We start from the raw sequence: 23,202 nt of genomic DNA on the forward strand, positions 1-23,202 counted from the left end.
CAACTTTATATGGCAAAACAAAAGGCCCAGGATATCCAAGACAACCCTGCTCAACAAAGCAACATCTGGAGGCATCACCATTCCTGACTATTATAGAGCTGTAGTCCTGAAAACAGCTTGGTATTGGCACAAAAATAGACAGGTAGACCAGTGGAATCGAAGTGAACACTCTGAGATTAATCCACAAACCTATGAACAGCTGATTTTCGACAAAGAAGCTAAAATTATACAATGGAAAAAGATAGCATCTTCAACAAATGGAGCTGGCATAACTGGATATTGGCATGTAGAATACTGCAGATAGATCCATGTCTATCGCCAAGCACAAAACATAAGTCCAAATGGATCAAAGACCTCAGCATAAATCCAGCCACACTGAACCTGTTAGAAGAGAAAGTGGGAAGTACCCTTGAATGAATTGGTACAGGAGATGGCTTTCTGAACATAACACCAGTAGCACAAACACTGAAATCGACAATTAATAAACGGGACCTCCTGAAACTGAGTAGTTTCTGTAAGGCAAAGGACACAGTCAGCAAGACAAAAAGGCAACCTACAGATTGGGAAAAGATATTCATTAACCCCACATCTGACAGAGGGCTGATCTCCAAAATTTACAAAGAACTCAAGAAGCTATTCTCCAAAACACCAAATGACCCAATTAAAAAGTGGGGGACTGAACTAAATAAAGATTTCTCAATAGAGGAGTCTAAAATGGCTGAGAGGCACTTGAGAAAGTGCTAAACATCCTTAGCCATTAGGGAAATACAAGTCAAAACAACCCTGAGATATCATCTTACTCCTGTCAGAATGTCTAAAATCAAAAATATCAATGACAGCTTATGCTGGAGAGGATGTGGAGAAAGGGGAACACTCGCCCATTGCTGGTGGGAGTGCAAACTTGTACAGCCACTTTGGAAATCAGTATGGAGATTCCTCAGGAAAATGGGAATCAGTCTACCACAAGATCCAGCAATTCCACTCTTAGGCATACACCCAAAAGATGCACATTCATACAACAAGGACATCTGTTCCACTATGTTCATAGCAGCATTATTTGTAATAGCTAGATCCTGGAAACAGCCTAGATGCCCCACAACTGAAGAGTGGATAGAGAAAATGTGGTACATTTACACAATGGAGTACTACTCAGCGGAAAAAAAAACAATGGAATCTTGAAATCTGCAGGCAGATGGATGGCACTAGAAGAAACCATCCTGAGTGAGGTAACCCAGTCACAAAAAGACAAACATGGTATGTACTCACTCATATATGGATTTTAGACATGGATCAGGGGAGTGTCAGCCTACAATCCCATGGCCAGTGAGTCTGGGAAACAGGGAGGTTCCCAGGAGATATGCATTATACCCCAGAGAAGTGGAAAGAGGCAAGATCTCCTGAACAGATTGTGGACATTCGGGAAGAAGAGAGGGAACCAAGAAAAAGAGAGGGGGATAAGAGGAGGGAAGAAGAAGGCATGGGGGAGCATAAAGGTTGAGTCAGGGTAAGAATAGAGGAGATCAGGATGAGAGATACCATAATAGTTGGAATTATTATAGCTTTGAGGAGAGAGCTCTCACTAGTGAGATTTCCAGAGATGTACAAGGATAACACCAACTGGAAAACTAAGCAATAGTGGAGAGACTACATTAATAGCCCCTATCTGATGATAATGTTGATGACTACCTTATGTGACATCCCAGAACCTTCATCCTGTGACTAATGGAAGCAGAGACAGATACTCACAGTTAAACACTGAACTGACCCCCTGGAACCCAGTGACAGAGTTAGAGGAGTGATGAGCAAGACGGTCAAGACTGTGCTGGTGAAACCCACAAAGACAGCTGACTGGACAAGGGGGAGCTCTTGAACCCCAGACTGATGAGGCCAACAGGGGACTGATCCAGACTCCATGAATGCAGTGTCAGTGAGGAGGCCTCAGAAATCTCTGGGGCCTTGGATAGTAGACTAGTGTTCACCATGGCATACAAATGAACTTTGGGAACCCATTCTATATGGAGGGATGCTCTCTCAGCCTGGACACATGGGGAAGGGCCTAGGTCCTGCCCTAGATGAAATGACAGACTCTGGAGTTCCCCCCAAGGAGGGCCTCACCCTCTCTGGGGAAGGATGTGGGGATTGGGCTGGGGATGGGACATGTGGGTGGGGCTGGTGGAGGGAGAAGGGGTGAGCTAGGATTGACATTTGAAGCATGCATGTTTCTAATTTAAATAAAAACATACTTTAAAAAGTTTAATAAATAAATAAATTGAACATAAAGGCAAAAAAGGGATTATGGATTGATTTAAGTATAAGAGTTAGCTAGTAATAAGCCTGAGCTGTCAGCTAATTGTTTATAAGTAACATAAGCCTCTGTGTGGTAATGCAGGAGGTGGCTGCTGGGTATTTGGGACCAAGAGGCTCCAGGGCAGGAGACGCCCATTTATGTTGACTATCAGCTCTGACTGTGCCACCTTCCCTGCGGCACATGCTTTAACTGCTTCTAACACTTCTCCTCGGGAGTGAGCCTATAGCACATGCTTTAACTGCTTCTAACACTTCTCCTCAGGAGTGAGCCTGTGAAGCTTTCAAAGCAATGGGTGCTGGGGGCACACTGCAAGAGGAGGGGACCCCGTGCAGTTTCAGAGGTGGACAATCAGGATGCTGGTGGGTAATGCTCTGCCTTGGCCCAGAATCCTAAGCACCATGCACCTTGCAGCCCTGGCCTAGGAAGACCTCTCTGTGGCATGCCTGATATCATGACCAGTGTCTGAAGACCTGCCCTCCCTTACTGACAGCATGACTCCTTCTGCAAGTCCCCTACCTGGCTCCCCTGCAGCCAAACACACCAGCTGAAACACCAGGGAGCCTGATATCAGACGACTGCAAACACATCTCTCCAACAAAGTCTGAACCTCTCCTCTCCAAGTGCATCCTTCCCTGAGTGCTGTCCCTCAGCCCTGGGAGGCCCTGCAGCCTGCATACTAGACAGGCAAGACTTTTATCACAGTTTCCTAACCCTGAAAACTCCTCCACCTCAACCTACTGTGCGGTTCCTGCCTCCTGACTGGACCTTCTCTCAAAGAGGCTAAAAGGAGAGAAAATGTTCACCTGACAAGATCTGCGAGCGTTTCTGTGTGAATGTGTGTGAATGTGTATATGTGTGAGTGTGTCTGAGTGTCTATCTGCATGTGTGTGAGTTGTGAGTGTGTAAGTATGGGGAGTGGAGTGGTATGTATGTGTGTATGTGTAACTTGTAAGTGCATGATGTATGATGGGCATGTGAAAGTATAGGGATGGGGCCAGTTGGGGCTGTGAACGTGTGTGTATGTGTGTGTATAAATGTGTGTATGCATAAATGTGTGTATGTATAAATGTGTGTGTATAAATGTGTATGTATAAATGTGTGTATAAATGTATGTGTGTAAATGTGTATGTATAAGTGTGTGTAAATGTGTGTATAAATGTGTGTAAATGTGTGTGTATAAATGTGTGTGTGTGTGAGAATGTGACTATCCATGAAGAGTAAATACATTACAAACGTGAGCAGCAGTCAGGCAATGATGGTGCACACCTTCAATCCAGCACTCAGGAGGCAGAGACAGGTGGGTCTCTGGAAGTTTGGGGCCAGCCTGGTCTACAGAGCTGGTTCAAGGACAGTAAAGGCTACACAAAGAAACCCTGTCTCCAAAATAAAAATATGAGGAGCAACCAGGTCATTAAAAAGTATGTATTAGCCGGGCGTTGGTGGCGCACACCTTTGATCCCAGCACTCGGGAGGCAGAGGCAGGCGGATCTCTGTGAGTTCGAGGCCGGGCTGGACCAACAGCCTCCAAAACAATACAGAGAAACCCTGTCTCGTAACAACAACAACAACAACAAAAAGTATGCATTGATGGCCAGTGAGGTGGCTTATCACATAAAGGCACTTATCCCCAAGCCATGTGACATGAGCTCAGGGCCCCGGGACCCATATGGTAAAAGGAGATACAAATTCTTACCAGTTTGTCCTCTGATCTTCACATATGCACTGTGGCAAACACAAACACACACAAGTGCACAAGCACACATACACACACATGGACATACACTAAACTTAATTTAAAAATAATACAATCTGGGTGTGGTGATGCGCATCTTTAATCCCAGCATTCCGGGGGCAAAGGCAGGTGGATCCCTGTGAGTTCAATGCCAGCCTGGTCTACAGAGCTCAATGGTTCTCAACCTGTGGATGGTGACCCTTTGGGAGTCAAAGGACCCTTTCAGACTCACCAGGGTCTCTGGGTCCCTCCAAAGGTGTGTGCCAGCCTTGCACACGCCTTCCAGTGCAGCTGAGATGTGTGTCCTTCTCCAGGTCCTCTTCGGCTATCTCTCACGGCACGTTTCAGGCCGGTCGGTTGGGCTACTGCTTATCCCAGTGAGTATTGCAGCCTTGGGCCATGCTTCTGTGCCACAGGAATAGCCATTGCCTTCAGCAGCTTCACTGGCAGTGGAGTCATCGTGGGTTCCAGATAAACTCACTCCATCTGCTGCCGAGGGTGGCAGACCGCTAGTGAGCCCCAGCCAGCTAGGCACTCTGAAGCACAACAGAGTCTGAGACCCAGAGTCCATCTTGAATTTTAATATTTCCCATCGTGAGAGCTGGAGAGATGGCTCAGCAGCTAAGAGCACTTACTGCTCTTTCAAAGGTCCCAGATTCCGTTTCCCAGCCTCCACACAGTGGCCCACAGCTGTGTGTAACTCCGGAACCCTCTTTGGGTATCCCTGGGCATGAAGCACTTACCAGAGCACCAAGCACACACATGATGCCTAGACATACAAGCAGACAAACAACCATATACATAAAATGAAAATAAATCTTTTTTTAAAAAAATACTTTGTGGCCAGGCGCACGCCTTTAATACCAGCAATCGGGAGGCAGAGACAGGTGAATTTCTGTGAGCTCAAGGCCAGCCTGGTCTACACAGTGAGTTCCAGGACAGGCTCCAAAGCTACAGAGAAACCCTGTCTCAAAAAAATGCTTTGTTCATAGGGCTGGAGATACGGCTCAGCAGTTAAGAGCACTTGTTCTTACAAAGGACCCCGGTTCAGTTCCCAGCACCCACACAGATGCAACCATCCATAACTCCAGTTTCAGGGGATCCAATGCAAAACAACCATACACATAAAATGAAATCAATGAAACTTTTTTAATTAAAAAGAAATACTTTTAATTTCAGTCAGATTTTCAGACCTTTTAACGCACTATCCTGGCAGTTTGTTCCTCCAAGTTTTATCTTGTCTTTGTGGGAAGAGGAGTTGCTGAGACCCGGGCATCTGTCCCACAAACTCTGCCCACTGGAGGAATTCCTTTTTCTAGGCACAAGGCACACAGTCTACACCACAGTACTTCACTGAAGAAACTAGAGCTGAGGGATACAGGATCTTTACACAGTACCTAACAAATCCCAGACAGAGCAGGCCTAACAGAGCCGGCTCTCCTTTTCTGCCTGAAAGGGAGATGCTATAACAAGGGACTGGCCACTAGAGGGCGGCCCAAACCAGGCTTCATATCCAGAGAGCAAACTACTAATGGATTTCAGTGTCTTCATCAAATCCCTCCCCTCCTAGCTCGAGGAAAGAGGAGATGGGAAGCATATAAGAGACAGGGTATGGAAGACAGGCTCCTCTGAATCAACTGAGCAAAGATTATATGGACTCAGAGAATGAAGCAGCAAGCACAGGATCAACACAGGCCTGAACCAGGTCCCCTGCATGCATCCATAATAAATTTGCATACATACATCATAAATTTCTCACTTACTTTACATACAGACTACAGACTCCTCCCCCCCCATCTACCACCCACCATCCACTTCTCTGTCTGCTCACACAGGGGCAGGCCTCCCATGGAGGGACAGGACCAAGCTCCTCTCCTGCATCAAGGCTGGGTGAGGCAGCCCAGCATGGGGAATAGGTTCCTCCTCTGTGTATATACTATAGCTTTCTGTTTAGTATTTTCACGGGACTCTAGAGTGTGCAAAAGAGTGGGTCTGTCTCTGCTTTGGTGCCTTTTCTTGGATTTTTTTTCTCCTGTTGGTTTGCCTTGTCCAGCTTTCAGTGTAATGGGTTGGGGAGGGGTTGTTTTATCTTACTATATTTCACTTCTTTATGTTCTGTTATTATCTCTCCGAAGCCTGTTCTGAGAGACTAAAATGGAGTGGATCCACACGGCAGGGAAAGTGGGGGAGGAAATGGGGGCAGTAGAGGGAGGGAAAACTGTAATCAGGACAGAGAATATGAGAAAAAGAATATTTTTGATCAAAGAGGAAATATTTTAAAAGAAAGAATCCCATAAAAAAATGGGTTTCAAGATCCATGACCTCCCCTGTAAATCCAATTACAGAGTTATTGGTTATCTCCAAAGTATGTATGCCACTATGACACCCTTGGGATTATCATGCCATGCAGGTTGTTATGGGTCACAAGCAGCGTAACTGAGTAGGACTGTTGGTTGTTTCCCTCATTTAATAGCCTGTATGGTGCCTTCTGGTTCCATGAAAAACCCTTTTCAGGGAGGAGGATTTCAAGTCAGACCTTGAATGAAAACCTACAATTGCCACTTTGCTAAACCGGTGTCATCACTAACTACAATCTAAATACAATAATAACCACAGATAAGTGCTCTCATCCCTCAGGGAGGGCACTTATCTTCTCAACAGGAAGCCACTATAGAAAACCACAACTGATCAAATGTAGAGTTGTGGAGCCCAGTCCCAACAGACACAACTACAACACAGAGCCTGCACCTAATGCTCAGAATCACAGTCTCACTAACATGGCTGCTTAATCATGACCTGGACAAGGAGGCACCAATAGACAAACTAATGTGGAAGGGGGAAATCCGGGAGACTTCAAACCAAAGAACTACAGGAAACTAAGAAATGCTGAGACAGGGAGAAATCAACTTCTCCAGGGAAGAGAGCACTCTAGAGAAATTGCTATCCAGTCCCAAATGGTCAGCCCTGGAAACATATACAAACAAGTAACGCTACACAGACTAAGAAGATTGTATTTATATACTTATGAATATCTACACACCCACACACACACACACACACAAAGAAAAAGAGGCCATGAGTTTGAAAGAGAGCAAGAAGGGGTACATGGAGGTTTAAGGCAGGAAAGGGAAGGAGGCAGTGATATAATTATATTATAATCTCAAAAATAAAAAACACAATAAGCACACACACAAATGGATTTCATTTTCCTTAGCTCTTGGACCAGAAAGAGAGATATGTAGATATGACCCCTTCCTAAAACTCAGGAGGGAGTAGTATATGAAGAGAGTGAGAGCCAAGGGCTGCAAGAATAGCATATAAAAGATGGTCCAGAGGTGTGGGTAGGCCCAGAGAGCTGCAAAGAGCAAGCGAAGAGACAAGAGCTCTCACCTTTGAAGAACATTTGTTGGGGAATAGTATTTTAAGGTGTGTGACTTTTGTTTATGCTGCATCTGTTTAACTCTGTGAAGCTGTGATTCTTTGCCTGTCTAAAACACCTGTTGGTCCTAATTAAGAGTTGAACGGCCAACAGTGAGGCAGGAGCAAGGACAGGTGGGGTTGGTAGGCAGAGAGAATAAACAGAAGGAAAAATCTGGAAAGAGGGATCAACAAGAGAGAGGAAGGAAGAGGACTTGAGGGACCAACCACACAGTCACTCAGCCACCCAGACACAGAGTAAGAAGGAAAGAAAAGGGATACAGAGGTGAGAAAAATAAAAGTCCAGGGCGGTGAAGGTAGACAGATTAATTTAAGATAAGAAAAGCTGGCTAGAAACAAGTCAAGCTAAGACCAAGCATTCATAACTAAGGAGATGCCTCTGTATAGTTATTTGGGAGCTGGGTGGTAGGCCCCCAAAAAACCAAATGAGAAAAACATCACACAACAAATACTGAAAAGGAATGAGTGACCATTAGCAAGAGTCTCTCTGTAACTCAATATTAACAAAACCATTTCACACAAATACCTTTGTCTCAAATGGCAAAAGGATTGTATATCTTTTAATTTACATGTATGTGTGTGTACTCACTTAGCCGTATGTGCACCATGTGTGTGCAGTGCCTGCAGAGGCCGGAAGAGGGACTTGGGTCTCCTGGAACTGAAGTGTTACAGGCAGTTGTGAGTCACCTAGTATGGGTTCTGGAAAATGAACCTGGGTCCTCTACAAGAGCAAGTGCTCTTAACCACTAAACCATCTTTCCAGTCCAGACAACAGTAATTTTAAATGTCAGTAAGGAAGTCTGAATTTCTGATATTTTTATAACCATCTTTAAAAGTTCAACACAAGTTCAAAACTTTCATATACTGATGCAGGTGAAGAACTGAACTGCTTTTGATCTTTTACAGGTTGTTAATGCATGGATTTTCTTTTTCTTTTCCTTTGCACATCACTAGGGTGGACATATATATACATATACACTAAGCTAAGGCCATGTCAATAATCTAAGTCTTGACACTGGAAAGGAAAGAGAAAGATGAGGAGGAGGAAGGGAAGGAAGAGGTAAGAGATTGGGGGGAGGGGAGAGAAGACAGTGGAGAGGAGGGAGCAATAAAAGGAGGGGGGAGGGAGGGAAGAGGCCACCATGTCACCAATGAGCGTATGTATAAAGACAGGCATGGGAGGTCAGTGCAATCAACCTCTGCTGTCTCTGGCCCTGACCAGGGTGGGAAGACAGATGGCAGTGGTGTGGGGCAGGTTTTTCTGAGCCTCCCCAGGTAAGCTACTGCGTCACCTCTGAACCAGCCACTGGCTCTGTCACTATACCCAAGCACAGACCTGAGCACCTAAGAATCCTGCCTCATGACACTCCCCTCTCTGCAGATTATTAAGCCAGTGAGCACCATAGATGCTCTCTCTAGGAACCCACTTCCCTACCAAAACAAACATCACAACTCCCCAGGAAACCTGACTGTTTCATTCCCACTGGTGGCAGCAAGCAGTTAAGAATCCTGGTTGACCTTTCCTGGAACAGATGCCCAAATGACAACAGCACAGTGCACACTGACCATGTCTATACCAGAAAACAAGCTAATGAAATTCCTCTTTGAGCATCAAGGTTGTTGAACAAGCCTTGTGGCCCAGGAAACAGGGAGTCAGGAAGAGAAGTGAAAACGTTGAGACACTGCCTTGAAGAGCTGGAGAAATGGCTTAGTGGTTAAATGCACTCCCTGTCCTTCCAGAGGACTCAGCATTTACGTAGTGGCTCACAGCTACCTTCAGTACAGTCCAGGGTATCTAGCACACTCTTCTGGCCTCCACAGGCACTGCATGTGCATGGTGCACTATTGTACAAGCAGGTAAAGCCCTTATGCTCATTAAACAAATAAGCTTTCTTGCGTTTGGGGGAGATGTTTTCATGTGCAACCTTGTCACTGGACAGTCTAGTAAAGTAGAAAACTAAATGGCATTCACACAGACTTGAGAGTCATCTGGAGTTATTCATGCTAAATGCAAGGTCCCATCATTCCCTCTCCTTACTCTCTCATTCCCCAGCTTTTTGTGAACACCAGGAACTTAAATCTACCCTCCCAGTGGCCTCCCACCCCAACCAACATTCCAGTGTTCAGTTTCTTAGTACCTTACCCTGACTGATTCCAGCTCACTAGGGATGCACTGAGATTGCAAACCCCTTCCACCATCTGTTGTTTATTTCCTTTGCATAGGCTGCAACCCAGATCTGGCCCTTCTCCAGGAAATGGGCATCTAAACAGAAAAAAAACTAGTCCTTTGTAAGGTGCCCAGATTCTAAAAACATCATAAATCAAGTGGGCACAGAACAAGGAAGTGGGTGGAAAGTTTGTTCCTGCCTAGGAGATGGCAGGTGGTGAGATCAAGGCCACAAAGTAAGAGTGTCACTTTTAGTTTTAGAAGCACCAAAGGTAAGGCCCCTGGTCAGTTACTGAAGGAGACTGACTCTTCATTGGTATGTGATGAGACACCAGAGCAATCGTATGGAGCTGGGAGGGGAAATCAGCACTTAAGACTATGAGAGGAAGCTTCCAAAAGAGAAGGATAGAGAGGTGGAGGATGAGGGAGGGAGGGACGGAGGGAGGGAGGAGGCTGCACCTATGTTAAAGATGCTACAAGATCAAATGAGGAAACATCATGGTTATGGAGAGTTAAAATGTAAATTAGAGCCAACTTATCTTGGGATGGTTTTGGTTCCTTTGAAAGTTATCCACGGTCCAACCCTGTGTCTGACCTAACATCCTTTTCATCAAAACCTCACAATGTATTCTTAACAGAAGAATGGCTTTCACCAATCCATATGCTGAGACTGTCACCAGACAGCATCTGAAACCTATAGCAGAGTGTTGCCAGTTTTGCTGCAACTGCTGGCCCTTGGGCCCTACCACTATCTGGTATACCTATCCCTTTCTTTGTTTGGCAACTAATAAAATCTCGTGTAAGCATGTCCACAGTAGAACACAGTAATTGGGAGCCTGACTCTGTGTGTCCATACCAAGATCTCACATACTTAACTCCAGAAAAAAATCTTATTCCCTCTGAGGCAAAACCTGTGCATGTGTAGCGATGGGAATGATGGGAACATACTCCACAATCTACTCCTAATCAAGGTGTCATCTCAGTAATAAAACCTGGAGCCTGAAGTGTTGACAGAACACAAAAGAATTTGCATATGAGAAGCCCTTTCTTGTCCTCACTTTACCTTCTATAGTTCAATCACCTTCAGCCATCACTGTGATCCAAAAATATTAACTGGGAAAAAAGTGCTAGAAATGAACAATTCCTAAATCTTGTATTTCTTGTCATTCTGAGGAGTATGATGAAATCCTGTACCTCTTGTCCTGCCCCACCCAAGACACGAGTCACCCTTGCTCACATACCCACAGTGTATATGATGCCCTCCCATTGGTTACCTGGTAGGAAAAAACAGAAACCGAAGCTTCTGCATAGTGGCCGGCAGTGACACAGCCCTTGAAACAGGACAGTGCACCGGTGTATACATGCAAACATGTATACCACACACACATACACAAAAAGCAAACATGTATACCACACACACATACACAAAAAGCAAACATGTATACCACACACACATACACAAAAAGCAAACATGTTTAACACACAGACACACACACAGAGCCCAGAGCTGCCCAGCGCCTATGATGAGTCCTCCTTGGCTCTTACCTAATAGCAGTCATGAAAAACTTTTGCAGTTCCACTGACAGAGCAATACAGCAGACAGTGACCATCGATCTATTCTGTGTCACACCATTGGTCCAGAGAGATCTCTTACAAAGATCAGATTGAGATCTCAAAGGCAAGATGAAGAGAGCTATGGGGCCACCTGGAAGATCACTTCAGCGGGTGGGTGAAGTGAAGGCCTTTCTCATACAGGAGAGGGAAGGTGAGAAACTAGAGACAGGGGCCACACCAACCCCAGTAGATTCTGTGGGACAAGTTCCACAGACTGAGACGGTAACTTCAAAAGAAGGCGGTCTCTTGGAAACGGCTGTGGAACTCTCAACCAGAGCAAAATATTGAGTCGTAGTTCTTATGGCAATTTCTGTTTGATCTTCTATTCTCTTTTCATATTTATGAAATGTTCCTGACAATCTACGGTGAGGTTTGAAGCAAGAGAATTAGATAAGAAACCATCCCTTGAGATGGGGTCACTAGCCATGACCTCATCTCCAGGAAAACCAGGGCTTTTCAAACACTTACAAAATTACAAAATAGTATTATGATAAAAAACTTTCCCAATAATAAAATGTCATATGGCTGTGCATATGTCATTGGAAGTGGGTTTAGGTGTATGGTGAAAGCTCTTAATAAATAATTAAAATAGCTTAACTTCACATTTTGAAGATTCATAAGAATTAGGTAATAGATGTTAAACAATAACTGACCATAAGAATTTATTAACATGATCTAGGAAATATATAGTTAGGGTTAGGTGATTCCGTGCTTTGGTTAGCCTTGGATGATTTGTGTGCTTTACTGTGCCGAGTGACAATGATGTCATCTGTTCTATTTGGGTTTGCTTCACTCAACATCCTCTGAGAAATATCTGTTTCATTCTGTATAAAAAGCCTTGCTTGAGAGCTACAAAATACACTCAGATTCAAACTGCCTCTGTGTTTGTTTCTGTTTGTCTCTGCCGAATCCTTACCTACCTAGTCCTCAAGGACCCTCATCCCAGGGACCCACATACCCGCTTGGGGTGGTCTGTGGCAGACAGGGTGGTGGGCAGACAAGGCCCACAGGCTATCAGAGGCCAAGGGCTCGTGAGGGCCTTTCCTGGAAGGAAAGACAACAGCACACATGCAAGTGCTGGTGGGCGCTCTGGCAGAGAGATCAAGACAACAGTGAAAGTTAGCCACGTCACAGGGGTCCTGGAAATGACAGCAGGAGGGTTTGAGACCAAAAGCACAGTGAGGAGGGGAGCCTTCATCTTTTCAGTCAAATCTTCCTTTCAGCTTGAGTTTTCTCCTGTGTGTTTCTCTCTCTACTGGATCTACTTTTTAGGTCCCGAGTTGTCTTTGTTTCATTCGGCCGTATGATTGTTTTCCTAAGCGTCACTCGGGAGTTTATTCCTACTTTTTTTTTTTTTTTTTTTGGTTTTTACGAGACAGGGTTTCTCTGTATTGTTTTGGAGGCTGTCGGTCCAGCCGGGCCTCGAACTCACAGAGATCCGCCTGCCTCTGCCTCCCGAGTGCTGGGATTAAAGGCGTGTGCCACCACCACGCAGCTTATTCCTACATTCTTAAAGTTCATTGGGGTGCCAGTGTCTTCTTTAAACTACTTGAACTCTTTGATCATGCTCATGATTATCCTTTTATATTTTGTACCCTGGGATTCATCTCAGTAATTCTCATGGAAGAACATTTCTATAGGACTAGAGAATTCAGACTGGAGAGGGTGCATATTGTCTTGTCCTTTCATACTGTTTGTTATGACCTGGACACATAGGCTTTTGTTGATTGCTTGTCTGGTGTAAGATTCTAGCCTGCCTCTGTTGGGTGGAAGCTTGGTTGATTTCAAAATCAGGTATGAGATGTTGGTAGATCAGTCCTTCAGACACTCAGTGCTGAGTTTTCATTGGAGGGACAGGGGTGATTCCAATTCAGTAGTAACCAAGAATGTTTTCAGCTGGGGCAGCCTGGTCTGGTGTACAAGGTACATTAATCAAGCTGGGCCTGGGAGTATGGGGACAGTGTGGAAGGATGATATTCTGGGGAGCTCACTAGGCTAGGCCAGTGCCCAGACTGCACCTAAGAATCAGACTTCAGACACAGAGGTGAGGGTCTGCTCAAGCTGGCGTGATCAAATTCCACTGACTGGATGCCTTATACAACACATGCTAACTGCCTCAGAGTTCTTCAGACTGTGGAATACAGAATCAAGGTGTAGCAAGGCAGGTGTCATTCTGAGGTCCCTTATTTCAGCTTTTGGTGTCTACCACCTCACCTGTGCCCATATGACTTCCTTTTGTGAGCTCTCACAGAGTGGGGGATGAGGGTGAAGAGAAAGAGGGTTTCCTGGGGTTTCTTCTCACAAAAACACCAGTCATGGCAGCTCAGGACCTCGTTTAACCTTAACTATTCCCTTACTCCAAATACAACCATACTGAGGGTTAAGATGTCAACATGTGAATTTTGGCGGGGATACATACATCTAATCTAGAAGAGCACAAACATGCTATGTTTACAAGAGCAGAAAAGGGCTGTCCTGGCAATACATGGCAAAGGCTCTGGGGACGCAAAAACACTTAGGCTCACTGGAAGTGGACAATCATGAGGACCCTGCACAGAATGAGCAAGGCATGAGCACGGAGCAGACATGTGGAAACAGGAAATGAAGACAGGGCGGGACTACATCTATTTCCAGCAAATCTCAAGACCTCATTTCAGGAAAAGAGCTGGTTCTCCCTGCCCCCATGAAGCTCAGTCAGGAGTGTGGCCCTCACAGGTTGCCCAGGCTGTAATGGAGGGGTCTACGCACATGCGCATTCCAGCAGCACTAACTGAACTCAGTGCTTCAAGAAGTGTGGACATTACCAAAAGGCATTGTACACAGTCATTAAATTCTCAATCATACCACAAGGATACTTGCTCATTATTCATACTAGCCAGAACCTGGAAACAACCTAGATGTCCCTCAGTTGAAGAATGGATAAAGAAAATGTGGTACATTTACACAGTGGAATACTACTCAGCTGAAAAAAAAACAATGACATCATGAAATTTGCAGGCAAATGGATGGAATTAGAAAAAAATCTTCCTGAGTGAGGTAACCCAGACCCAGAAAGACAGACACGGTATGTGCTCACTCATAAGTGGATACTAGAAGTAAAGCAAAGGGCAATCAGACCACAGTCCACAGCTCCAGAGAAGCTAGGTAACAAGAAGGACCCTGAGGGGTTGCATGGATCCTCCTGGGAAGGGAAAATAGCTGAGATCTGCAGATAGGAACAAAAAGGAACGGCATGGCCTAGTTGGGGGAGGGGCAGAGTGGGAGAGCAAGGAAAGAGACATCTTGGTAGAGGGAGGCATTATGGGGTTAGGGAGAAACCTGGTGCACAGGAGATTCCCAGGAATCCACAAGGATGACCCGAGCTAAGTCTTCTAGTAATATCGGAGAGGGTACCTGAACTTGCCTTCCTTGTAATCAGATTGGTGACTACCCTGTCATCATAGAGCCCAGTAACTGATGGAAGTATATTCAAAGATCCACAGCAAGCACCAGGCCAAGGTCAAGATCATGACGGGAAAACCCACAGAGACAACTGACCTGAGGTCACAGGAGCTCATGGACTCTAGACTGGGGAGCCTGCATGGGACCTAACTAGGCCCTCTGCATGTGGGTGACAGTTGTGTACCTTGGTCTCTTTGAGGGGCCCCTAGCAATGGGACCAGGATCTATTCCTGGTGCATGAGCTGGCTTTTTGGAACCCATCCCCTGTCCTTGTTCAGCCTGGATGCAGAGAGAAAGCTCTTGGTCCTGCCTCAACTTAATGTGACGGGCTATGTTGACTCCCCATGGGAGGCCCTACCCTTTCTGACAAGTGGACAGGAAGGGAGGTTGAGGGGAGGGAACTGTGGTTGGTATGTATAATGAATACAAGATTTAAAATTTTAAAAATTGTTTAAAGGAGAGCCTGGAACTCTCCTTGGTTGTAACACTAGAGACACGTGCTTTGATCCTGTGAAAATATATGAATGGATGACATTCTCTAACTCTAAATAATTGATCTACAGACTCAACTGTTAGGTAATGAGAAAGTAAAACCTGTGGTTAGGATTATTTTTCTGTTAAAGAGATCATTTAAATGAACAGGATCACAAGGTCATAGTGAAAGCCATTAGTAGCTGTTACAGCTGTGGTCTCCAGCAGACCCTGAGCATCTCACCAAACTACTGTTAGAGAACCAGAAAGATCACTCAAAGGGTAAAGGGCATTGCCGCCAGGCCTGACAACCTGAGTTTCATTAGGGAATCCATGTGGTAGAAGAGAACCAATTTCTTCAAGTTGTCCTTTGGCCCACATGCTAATACATAATGAATACATACATAAATAAATGTAATAAAATATTTAAAATGAAGGACATGCACTTGACCGCACTTGCTAAGAAAATGCAAACTGATCTAAAGATGACAGAAAGCAGACTGGTTGCTGCCTGGAGATGGAGTCACCGTGGTAACAGGGATGGGATTACAAGCAGGTGCTCCACAACCATATACATGTACCTGTGAGATCACAGACCCCCTTGCTGGCTCATTCATGTTCTCTCCCTCCCTCCTCCCCACTCCCCTCCTCCAGGTCAGACTAAACCCCTCTGCAACTCTCTCTTTTGGAGACAGGGTTGATAAGAAAGCATATTGTTCATCCCCTGGAGCTGCAGAATAAAGTCATAGTCTTACCTGATGCCCTTTGTTACAATGACAGGATACAGTGACAGTTACAAGACAGATCATGTGATATGAAGCTTGCCCACACACACACACACCTCCAAAACCTATCAGAGTCAGAAAACACCTTTGTTCTCAGCATTTGTAGGGATAGCTCGCTCGCTCTCCCTCCAAGGCCTCACCATGCAGCTGTTAAGACACTCTGTCTAGTCTCAGGCTCTCGAACTCCAAAGCCCCAAGCTGCCCCTCCCCATGTTACGAGGCTCTCTCTCCTGATAAAGGTCTTCTAAGGGGTAATCTCATGTCAGCTACTTCCCAGGAACCGCCATTTTCCTCTTTTCTTTTCAGTTCTAACAACATCAAAAAGTGTCTAATTGCATATTTTAAATGTGAATTTAAATATGTGCTAAATATACCTCAATAAAGCTTCTTGAAAATGCATAACAATATCTCAAGTCAGTGCAGACATTTATTAGACACAGACAGAGAAAAACACAATACAGTGTGCAGTCACCAAGAGACTAAAGCACTCATTCTGTCAATTCCTAGGATACGCACCTCTGCTGCTTGGCTTTTTAGTTTGCCTTCGATCTCCAAATTAGGTGTTGAAATCAGCTCTGTGCTCTTGTTGCTGGACGTGATCTCCAAGTTAATTACCGGCTTCTCTCTATAAATGATTTTACAGTCACACTGTAAACAACATTATTCCACAGCTGTTGGGAAGTCTATGGGACCAGTAGTTGCAGATCTGAGCACCTTCCTGTTTTGTCATTGAAAGAGACATCCCTCCCACACCTGCCAACTTGATTCCATGCAGACATTCGCTTTCATGCAGCACAACCACTGCTTCCTGGTTTTCTGACAATTGTTTAAAACTAAATGTATAGGGGAGAGGTGTCACATTTGAGTCCCTGGTCTCAAATCCAAACAAAATGTAGCCAGAGGGAGTGCTGCCATGCATTGTTGACAGGAGCTACCAGGAGAAATTCCACAAAGCCATAACTTGCCACAAGGAGTGCTTCTCAGTGACACCTGCCCAGCAAGAGGTCAACTTGAATTGACCCCACCCACCCTTCCTGCTGGTTCCTAAATGCCTTTGTTATTTATTTATTAAATCTGAGGCCAATTTCCACTCTCCTCTTTTGAGCTGTAAATGTTTCTCTCTCTCCCATGTACCTGGAATGAACTGTTGCTTTCCACAAAGTGACTACACTCGGCACTTCACTTTGCACTTATTCCCAAATAAATTCTATCATTCATTCTCCCCTGCCCCTCTGGTCAGAGCTTTCAGGTTTTTTTTTTTTAACTTGGTCATTATTCTTTTCAAATGCTATCAGAGAATGATACTTTCATGCTAATTTTAATACAAGAGAAGACAGTATGAGACTATAACAAAATGCAAAAATCTTCATACCTCCCCTCTCACCCCAACCCAATGCCCAGGCACAAGCCTCCTGAATTTGTCGTTGGTTTGTGCTCCTACAAACCCATTCAACTTTCAAGAGTCTGCAGAGTGGCCTTGTGGGTAAAAACTTCAACAAGCCATGTCAACAGCCATCAGGTCTGCAGCCTAGCTCATCTTACCCAGCAGATGCTACTCACTGGTTTGCTGATGGCTGACTGGAGCAGAAACCACCTGGTGGGGTTGGGGTGTTCTAAGACAGATTTCCAAAAAGGCTTCTGGTATCAAAGCCCCAGTCCTCATGGAATGAATCTTACCCTTGAGGCAAGCTTTTGTCCTGCTCTAACCGGCAGCCTTGCTTGAACCGCTTTGGCAGGAGCTGGACCAACAGCGCTTGAGATCTCGCTGGCTCTAATTCAGGAGGGAAGGGGTATGGTTTAATACACAACTGCCTTCCGTGCGGGAAGAAGTGAACCCCATGAAAGACCAACTCAAGCCTAAAGTGGGCTGGGTGTTCTGGTTTAGAATGGTGTCTGAAGCCAGAAGTGGTGACACTCTGCAGGCAGAGGTAGGCACCTTTCTGTGAGTTCCAGACCAGCCCGATCAACAATACAGAGTTCCAGGCCAGTCAGGGCTGCATAGAAAACAATACAGTAAATAAGTAAGAATTAGGACTGTGCCATAAAATTTGGGAGGTGCGGGGAGGGGGGATTAGACGCAAGCAACTGCCATTTCCAACAGGCCCCTACTCGCTGGGACAAGAACCGCCCAGAAAGGCTTCGAGGAAGAGGCTCCATTCCCGGGGCAAACCTGGATGGGACACGGTTGACTGTCCAGTGGCAAGTTGGGTGTCACTTGACCCGGTACTGCTGGGCCTCAAGGTGAACTTGGGGCGCGGCCATGGGACCCTGGAGAGGTGGATCCCGTACTCCCCGCTGGCACCCGGACTCAGGCCCATCCCGCTGTGGCCAGCGGAGACGACGGCGCCTGGAGACCTCGCAGATGACGCGGCCCGGGGTCCGCGGAGCACCGGGATCTTGGGCGCCCGGTCTGGCGGGGATAGAACCAGGGATGAGAGAAGGGGCGGCGCCGCCAGAGGGCGCGCGACAAACGGCGGCGAGGGCGCGCGGGGCGGGACGCGCGGAACCCGGGCACGCGCGGGGGTGGGTGCAGACGCTGCACCTGTGCAGTAAGCTCATCGGTGGACACTGGCGGGAAGGCGGGCGCGCCACACTGAAGGTGGGTCATCCGTGAGTCACACAAAGCGGCGGTCGCCAAGTGTCAGAGGGAGCACCTGAGGCCGCTGGAGAAGTCCCCCAGATACTAACTAACCTGCCACGCTGAAGGCTTTGAGACAGGAATGTGAAGCCTGGGAAGCCCGCTTCAGTTTCGCTACACAGTGAGATTCAGGCAAGCCTGAGCTAGTGAGACACAAAAGCTAAATATGGGAGTTGGAGTGATGGCTAGGGTTAAGAGCCCCTGCAGAGGATCCGAGGTCGGTTCCCAACACCCACGAGGGGACTCACAACCGTCTATTAACTCCAGTTCCCATAGTTCTGACGCCTTCTTCTGCCCTCCGACCAGCACCAAGCATGCACATGGTACACAGATGTGCAGGCACAAACACATATACTCATCAAATAAACCTCTTAAAAATTAAAGCTAGATAGTGCCAGGCAGTGGTGGCGCATGCCTTTAATCCCAGGAGGCAAAGGCAGGCGGATCTCTGTGAATTCAACACCAGCCTGGTCCACAGAGTGTGTTCAAAGACAGCCCGTTACACACAGAGAAACCCTGTCTCGAAAAACAAAAAATTAGAGCTAAATAAATATGCAATGTAATAAACAAAGGTGGAACCTCAGAACTATAATGCACCCAGTATACAAGCTCCGCCTACGTCCCCTGCTTCCCGCCTCTCATCCCCTTCTGGTTGTCTGAGGTGTCCTTGCTTTTTGTTCTTTTGCTCAGTTTGTGGTTTGTTGTTTTTGTTTTTCCCATGAGGCCTTGCCCTGTTGAGCAGGCAGATCTTGAACTCTGGGGCTCAAACGATCCTGTTTTCAACCCCAGCTAAGACTCCATACAGTGACTACCCACCTGGCCGTTCCCTCTACAAAATCCTGTGATATTTTCACACATGTGTTTGACTGCTTTGGTCAAATTCGTTATTCAGCTATGCTCCCTCACTATCACCTCCCCTCAATCTCCACATCCATATGCCCTCTTTCTCATCCATGTCCTTATTGTTGTTATTCCTAAAGTCCACACATAGGAGCCTGCATCATACTTGTCTTTCTGAGTCCGGCTTATTTTGCTTGACATAATCACCAATTTCTTTCATTTTCCTGCAAACAATGAAAAATCATCCTTTGTGGTTGAATAAAACCATGTATTCTTTATCCACTCATCCACTGATTTCCCCTCATGTTTTAACTCGCTTTTCCCCCCAAATCCTTTTGAATTCCTAATACCTTGCTTTCATACTTGAAGCTTTATTTTTAGAATGATGTCTTGTCCCGACCCGCAGGACATTCAACGTGGGTCTGGTGGACACCTAGGAGAAAGATGGAGGACAGGGGATACAGGAATGGATGCCAAGACAGGATTCCGATCAAGGTGACAACTTTATTTCATCCCAAAGGGATTTATATAGGAGAAGTGAGGAGGGGAAGGGGGAAGGTGTGCTTGCTGCTGCAGGGGCAAGAGGTCAGTGGGAGAGGTGGTCTGCTGCGTTGCCTGGCTACCTAATCTACAGGGCAAGAGGTCAGGGGTAAGAATTCCTACGTTGCTTGCTAACCTGACAGCAGGATCCGATCCTATCTATTACAATTTACTACTGCTCAGGTCTATCTTCTGAGGACCTTGTAGTTTTTCAATTAAGCTAATCTTTAACTGACTGGTAAACCCCAGGCTTGTTACTCGGAATTTGCTTTATGTCAGAAGGGGTGGAAAGGTCGTCTTAGTGTCACGTCTTCTCTATGAGTACATGATACAGCCTAGCTGACTGATGGCTGGAGGTCCCTGACAATGTCTGGTTGGATATCTGTGTCCTCTCAAATTCATATACTGCACTCCTAAGCCCTAAAAGTAAATGGACTAGGTGAAAGACTTTGAGAAGATCTTGGACCCTGACTCAAGCTCCTTATGGATGGGACTTGTGTCTTAAGAGGCCCCTAGAGAGCTAGGAGCCCCCATTGTCATTTATGACCTTGAAAATGGGTCTCACCAGACACCGAATCTGCTGGAACAGATCCTGAGCATCACAGCCTGGAGACATTTCTGTTACTACAAGGGTCTTTATTGTAGCATGCTGTAATGATTGAATGAATGCTCCCAGGGGGTCAGATATTTGAACACTTGGTCCCCAGGTCATAGTGTTGCTTGAAGAGTATGATGGCTGAACTTGGTTGTCAACTTGACTACATCTGAAATCAGCTGAAACCAAGCAGCTGGGCACACCTGTGAGGGATTCTTTTTTCAATTATTGGATATGGAAGACTCACCCTAACTCTGAGCCAGATCTTCAGGTAGCAGCTCACATGAGAGAACACAGAAGAAACTTCTGCTTTTTGACTGCATGCCCTCACTGTCACTGGAAAGTTCAGAAGCTCTCCAGCACCAGATGGGAACTGCAGAGACATCTAGTCTGGAGGACTGACCGACTACTGGATTCTTGGCCTTTCCCTCATGAGACAGCCATTGTTGCGCTACCCATGATACACAACTATCAGTCCTGTTACTTTAGAGAACCCTGACTAATACAGAGATGTAGGAGGTGTGGCCTCCTGGAAATGGCGGGCTTTGGGAGGTAAAGGCCTTCTGCCACTTCATTCTGCTCTCTGTTTTGTGCTTATGGATGAAGTATGAGCTCTCATCTTCCAGAGCCTGCCTCCACACCTGCTGCTTGCTGCCATGCTTCCTGTGATAGTGTGAATGTAATTGCCCCATAAGCTTATAGAAAGTGGAATTTTAGGGAGTGTGACTTTGTTGGAGTGGGGGTGACCTTGTTGGGGGAAGCGTGTCACTTGGAGTCGGACTTGGAGGTCTCCTTTGCTCAAGCTTCATTCAGTGTGACGCTCAGTCCACTCCCTGTTACCTTCTGATCAAGAGGTAGCCAGCACCATGTCTGCCTGCCATGCAACCATTCTCCCTGCCATGATGATAATGAACTAGAACTCTGAAACTGTAAGCCAGCCACCACAGTTAAATGTTTTCCTTATAAAGGTTACCATGGTCATGTGTCTCTCTCCTCACAGCCATAGACACCCAAGACACTTCCTCAACCTCATGAACTTGTGTCCATCTGGAACATAAGCTCGAATGAACCCTTCCTTCTGTAAGTTGCCATGGTCATAGCTTTTATCACAGCAACAGGAGAAAAAAAGCAGCTGGTACACTTAGCAAAGGTACTGAGACAGATGCCGCTATCGCACTGTGTGGGACTCCAGCAACTTTCTTCTCCCAGGGCTGGTTTTTGTTTTTTTGTTTGTTTGTTTGTTTGTTTTTTGTTTTATTTTTTTTGTTTTGTTTTTGGTTTTTACGAGACAGGGTTTCTCTGTATTGTTTCGGAGGCTATCGGTCCAGCCTGGCCTCGAACGCACAAAGATCCGCCTGCCTCTGCCTCCCGAGTGCTGGGATTAAAGGCGTGCGCCACCACCGCCCAGCTCCCAGGGCTGTTTCTATGACTTACTTATGTGTAGGAAGCAAGGAGGCCCTTGTGCTCACAAATCAGTACTGGGGAATCATTATTGTTAAATGCACAGGGTTGTTCCTTCAAAGGAAGAGATTTATAACCTGCCGTCCACCATGATGAACAGCCTGGTAACTTTTGCTCTGTCTGTGCATGGCTGAGGCCATACAGACCCTCTCCAGACCCTTATTGTGAGCTGGGTTTTCTCACTCAATCTATAGAACCCATCAAGATGTCACCTGTACTTTACAAAGAGTTCCAGTGTAGTCAATGTCCAATCTTTATTTAGCTAACTGTGGGCTTTCTTGTGCACACAGGATTGAGTTATCATCACCAGGAAACTTTTACCCATTTGCTGTGCTTCAATATGCCTAAAATAAACTACTTGGAGTCAGAATTACAAAGTTTGGACCAACACCAGCTACTTAGTCATGATGAACCGAAAACTCCCTTCTTGCCTCCAAGGACTGCTACTCTGCTGGCCATGGTGATCACAGAAACCCATATACACTCATATAGAAACTGTAAACTAGTCCACTGTATGTTCATACCATGGTTTATTGATCCAATGATAAAGCTACTGGGTGGGTAGGTTTGATTGTTTGCCTTTTTTTCCTTAAGTGACGCCATTGGAAAGGAAGCTTAATTGTGTCTTGGTATACTCATTCAAGAGAGTTCACGAGACTTGATACCCAAGGGTGCATATAAATTTTCAACTTTAAGATACAAAGGCTATCTTTTTTCTGACAATACCAATTTTACTTCTCTCAGGAATATGTTAGAGTCTTATTGGTTTACATTTTTGTCCGTGATTAATACTTTCACAGTTAATCTTTCCAGATAAAAGGTTATAAAATATTTTATTAAGGGTATTTTATTAGAGGGCTGGAAATATGGCTCAGCTATTAAGAGCACTCTCTGTTCTTAGAGAGGACCCAGATTTGATTCCTAGTACCTACACTGGGCAGCTCACAACTGCCAACACACCAGCTCCAGGGAATCTGATGCCCTCTTCTGGCCTCTGTGGGCATCTGCACTCAAGTGGCATACACAGATATACACTAAACACAAATAAAAATAATAAATGAATGCCACAAGAACAATAGAATAAAATGTACTTGGTAATGTGCCTGTTCATTCATGAAAGCCCAACCACAAGACAGATGACCTTGTTCACCACTGGAATAGGAAAGAATTTC

At 45.7% G+C, this 23,202-nt stretch overlaps 1 protein-coding gene and 1 long non-coding RNA gene across 3 annotated transcripts in view; one reads left to right on the plus strand and one right to left on the minus strand.

The window, feature by feature from the left end:
• Plaat5 (phospholipase A and acyltransferase 5) overlaps nt 1-18,421 on the minus strand; it is a 39,900-nt gene extending 21,479 nt beyond the window's left edge. For both annotated transcript variants that reach the window (XR_005878120.1, XM_040748206.1), the window contains exons 1-3: nt 18,127-18,421; nt 17,634-17,727; nt 16,473-16,581 (exon numbers count right to left, since the gene is read on the minus strand). Coding sequence is in view for 1 of the 2 variants with exons in the window: in XM_040748206.1 (XP_040604140.1) it covers nt 16,473-16,581; nt 17,634-17,727; nt 18,127-18,274 (351 nt within the window). In the remaining variant the exon portion in view is untranslated. The remainder of the gene's footprint in view (nt 1-16,472; nt 16,582-17,633; nt 17,728-18,126) is intronic.
• A 1,458-nt stretch (nt 18,422-19,879) lies between these two features.
• Nucleotides 19,880-22,594, plus strand: LOC121141257. Its single transcript, XR_005878126.1, has 2 exons — nt 19,880-19,929; nt 22,321-22,594. It is a non-coding gene; the product is annotated as an uncharacterized LOC121141257 (long non-coding RNA).
• Nucleotides 22,595-23,202: the final 608 nt, after the last annotated feature.

This window comes from Mesocricetus auratus, unplaced genomic scaffold (genome assembly GCF_017639785.1).
Source record: "Mesocricetus auratus isolate SY011 unplaced genomic scaffold, BCM_Maur_2.0 Super-Scaffold_4256, whole genome shotgun sequence".
Classification (NCBI taxonomy): domain Eukaryota; kingdom Metazoa; phylum Chordata; class Mammalia; order Rodentia; family Cricetidae; genus Mesocricetus; species Mesocricetus auratus.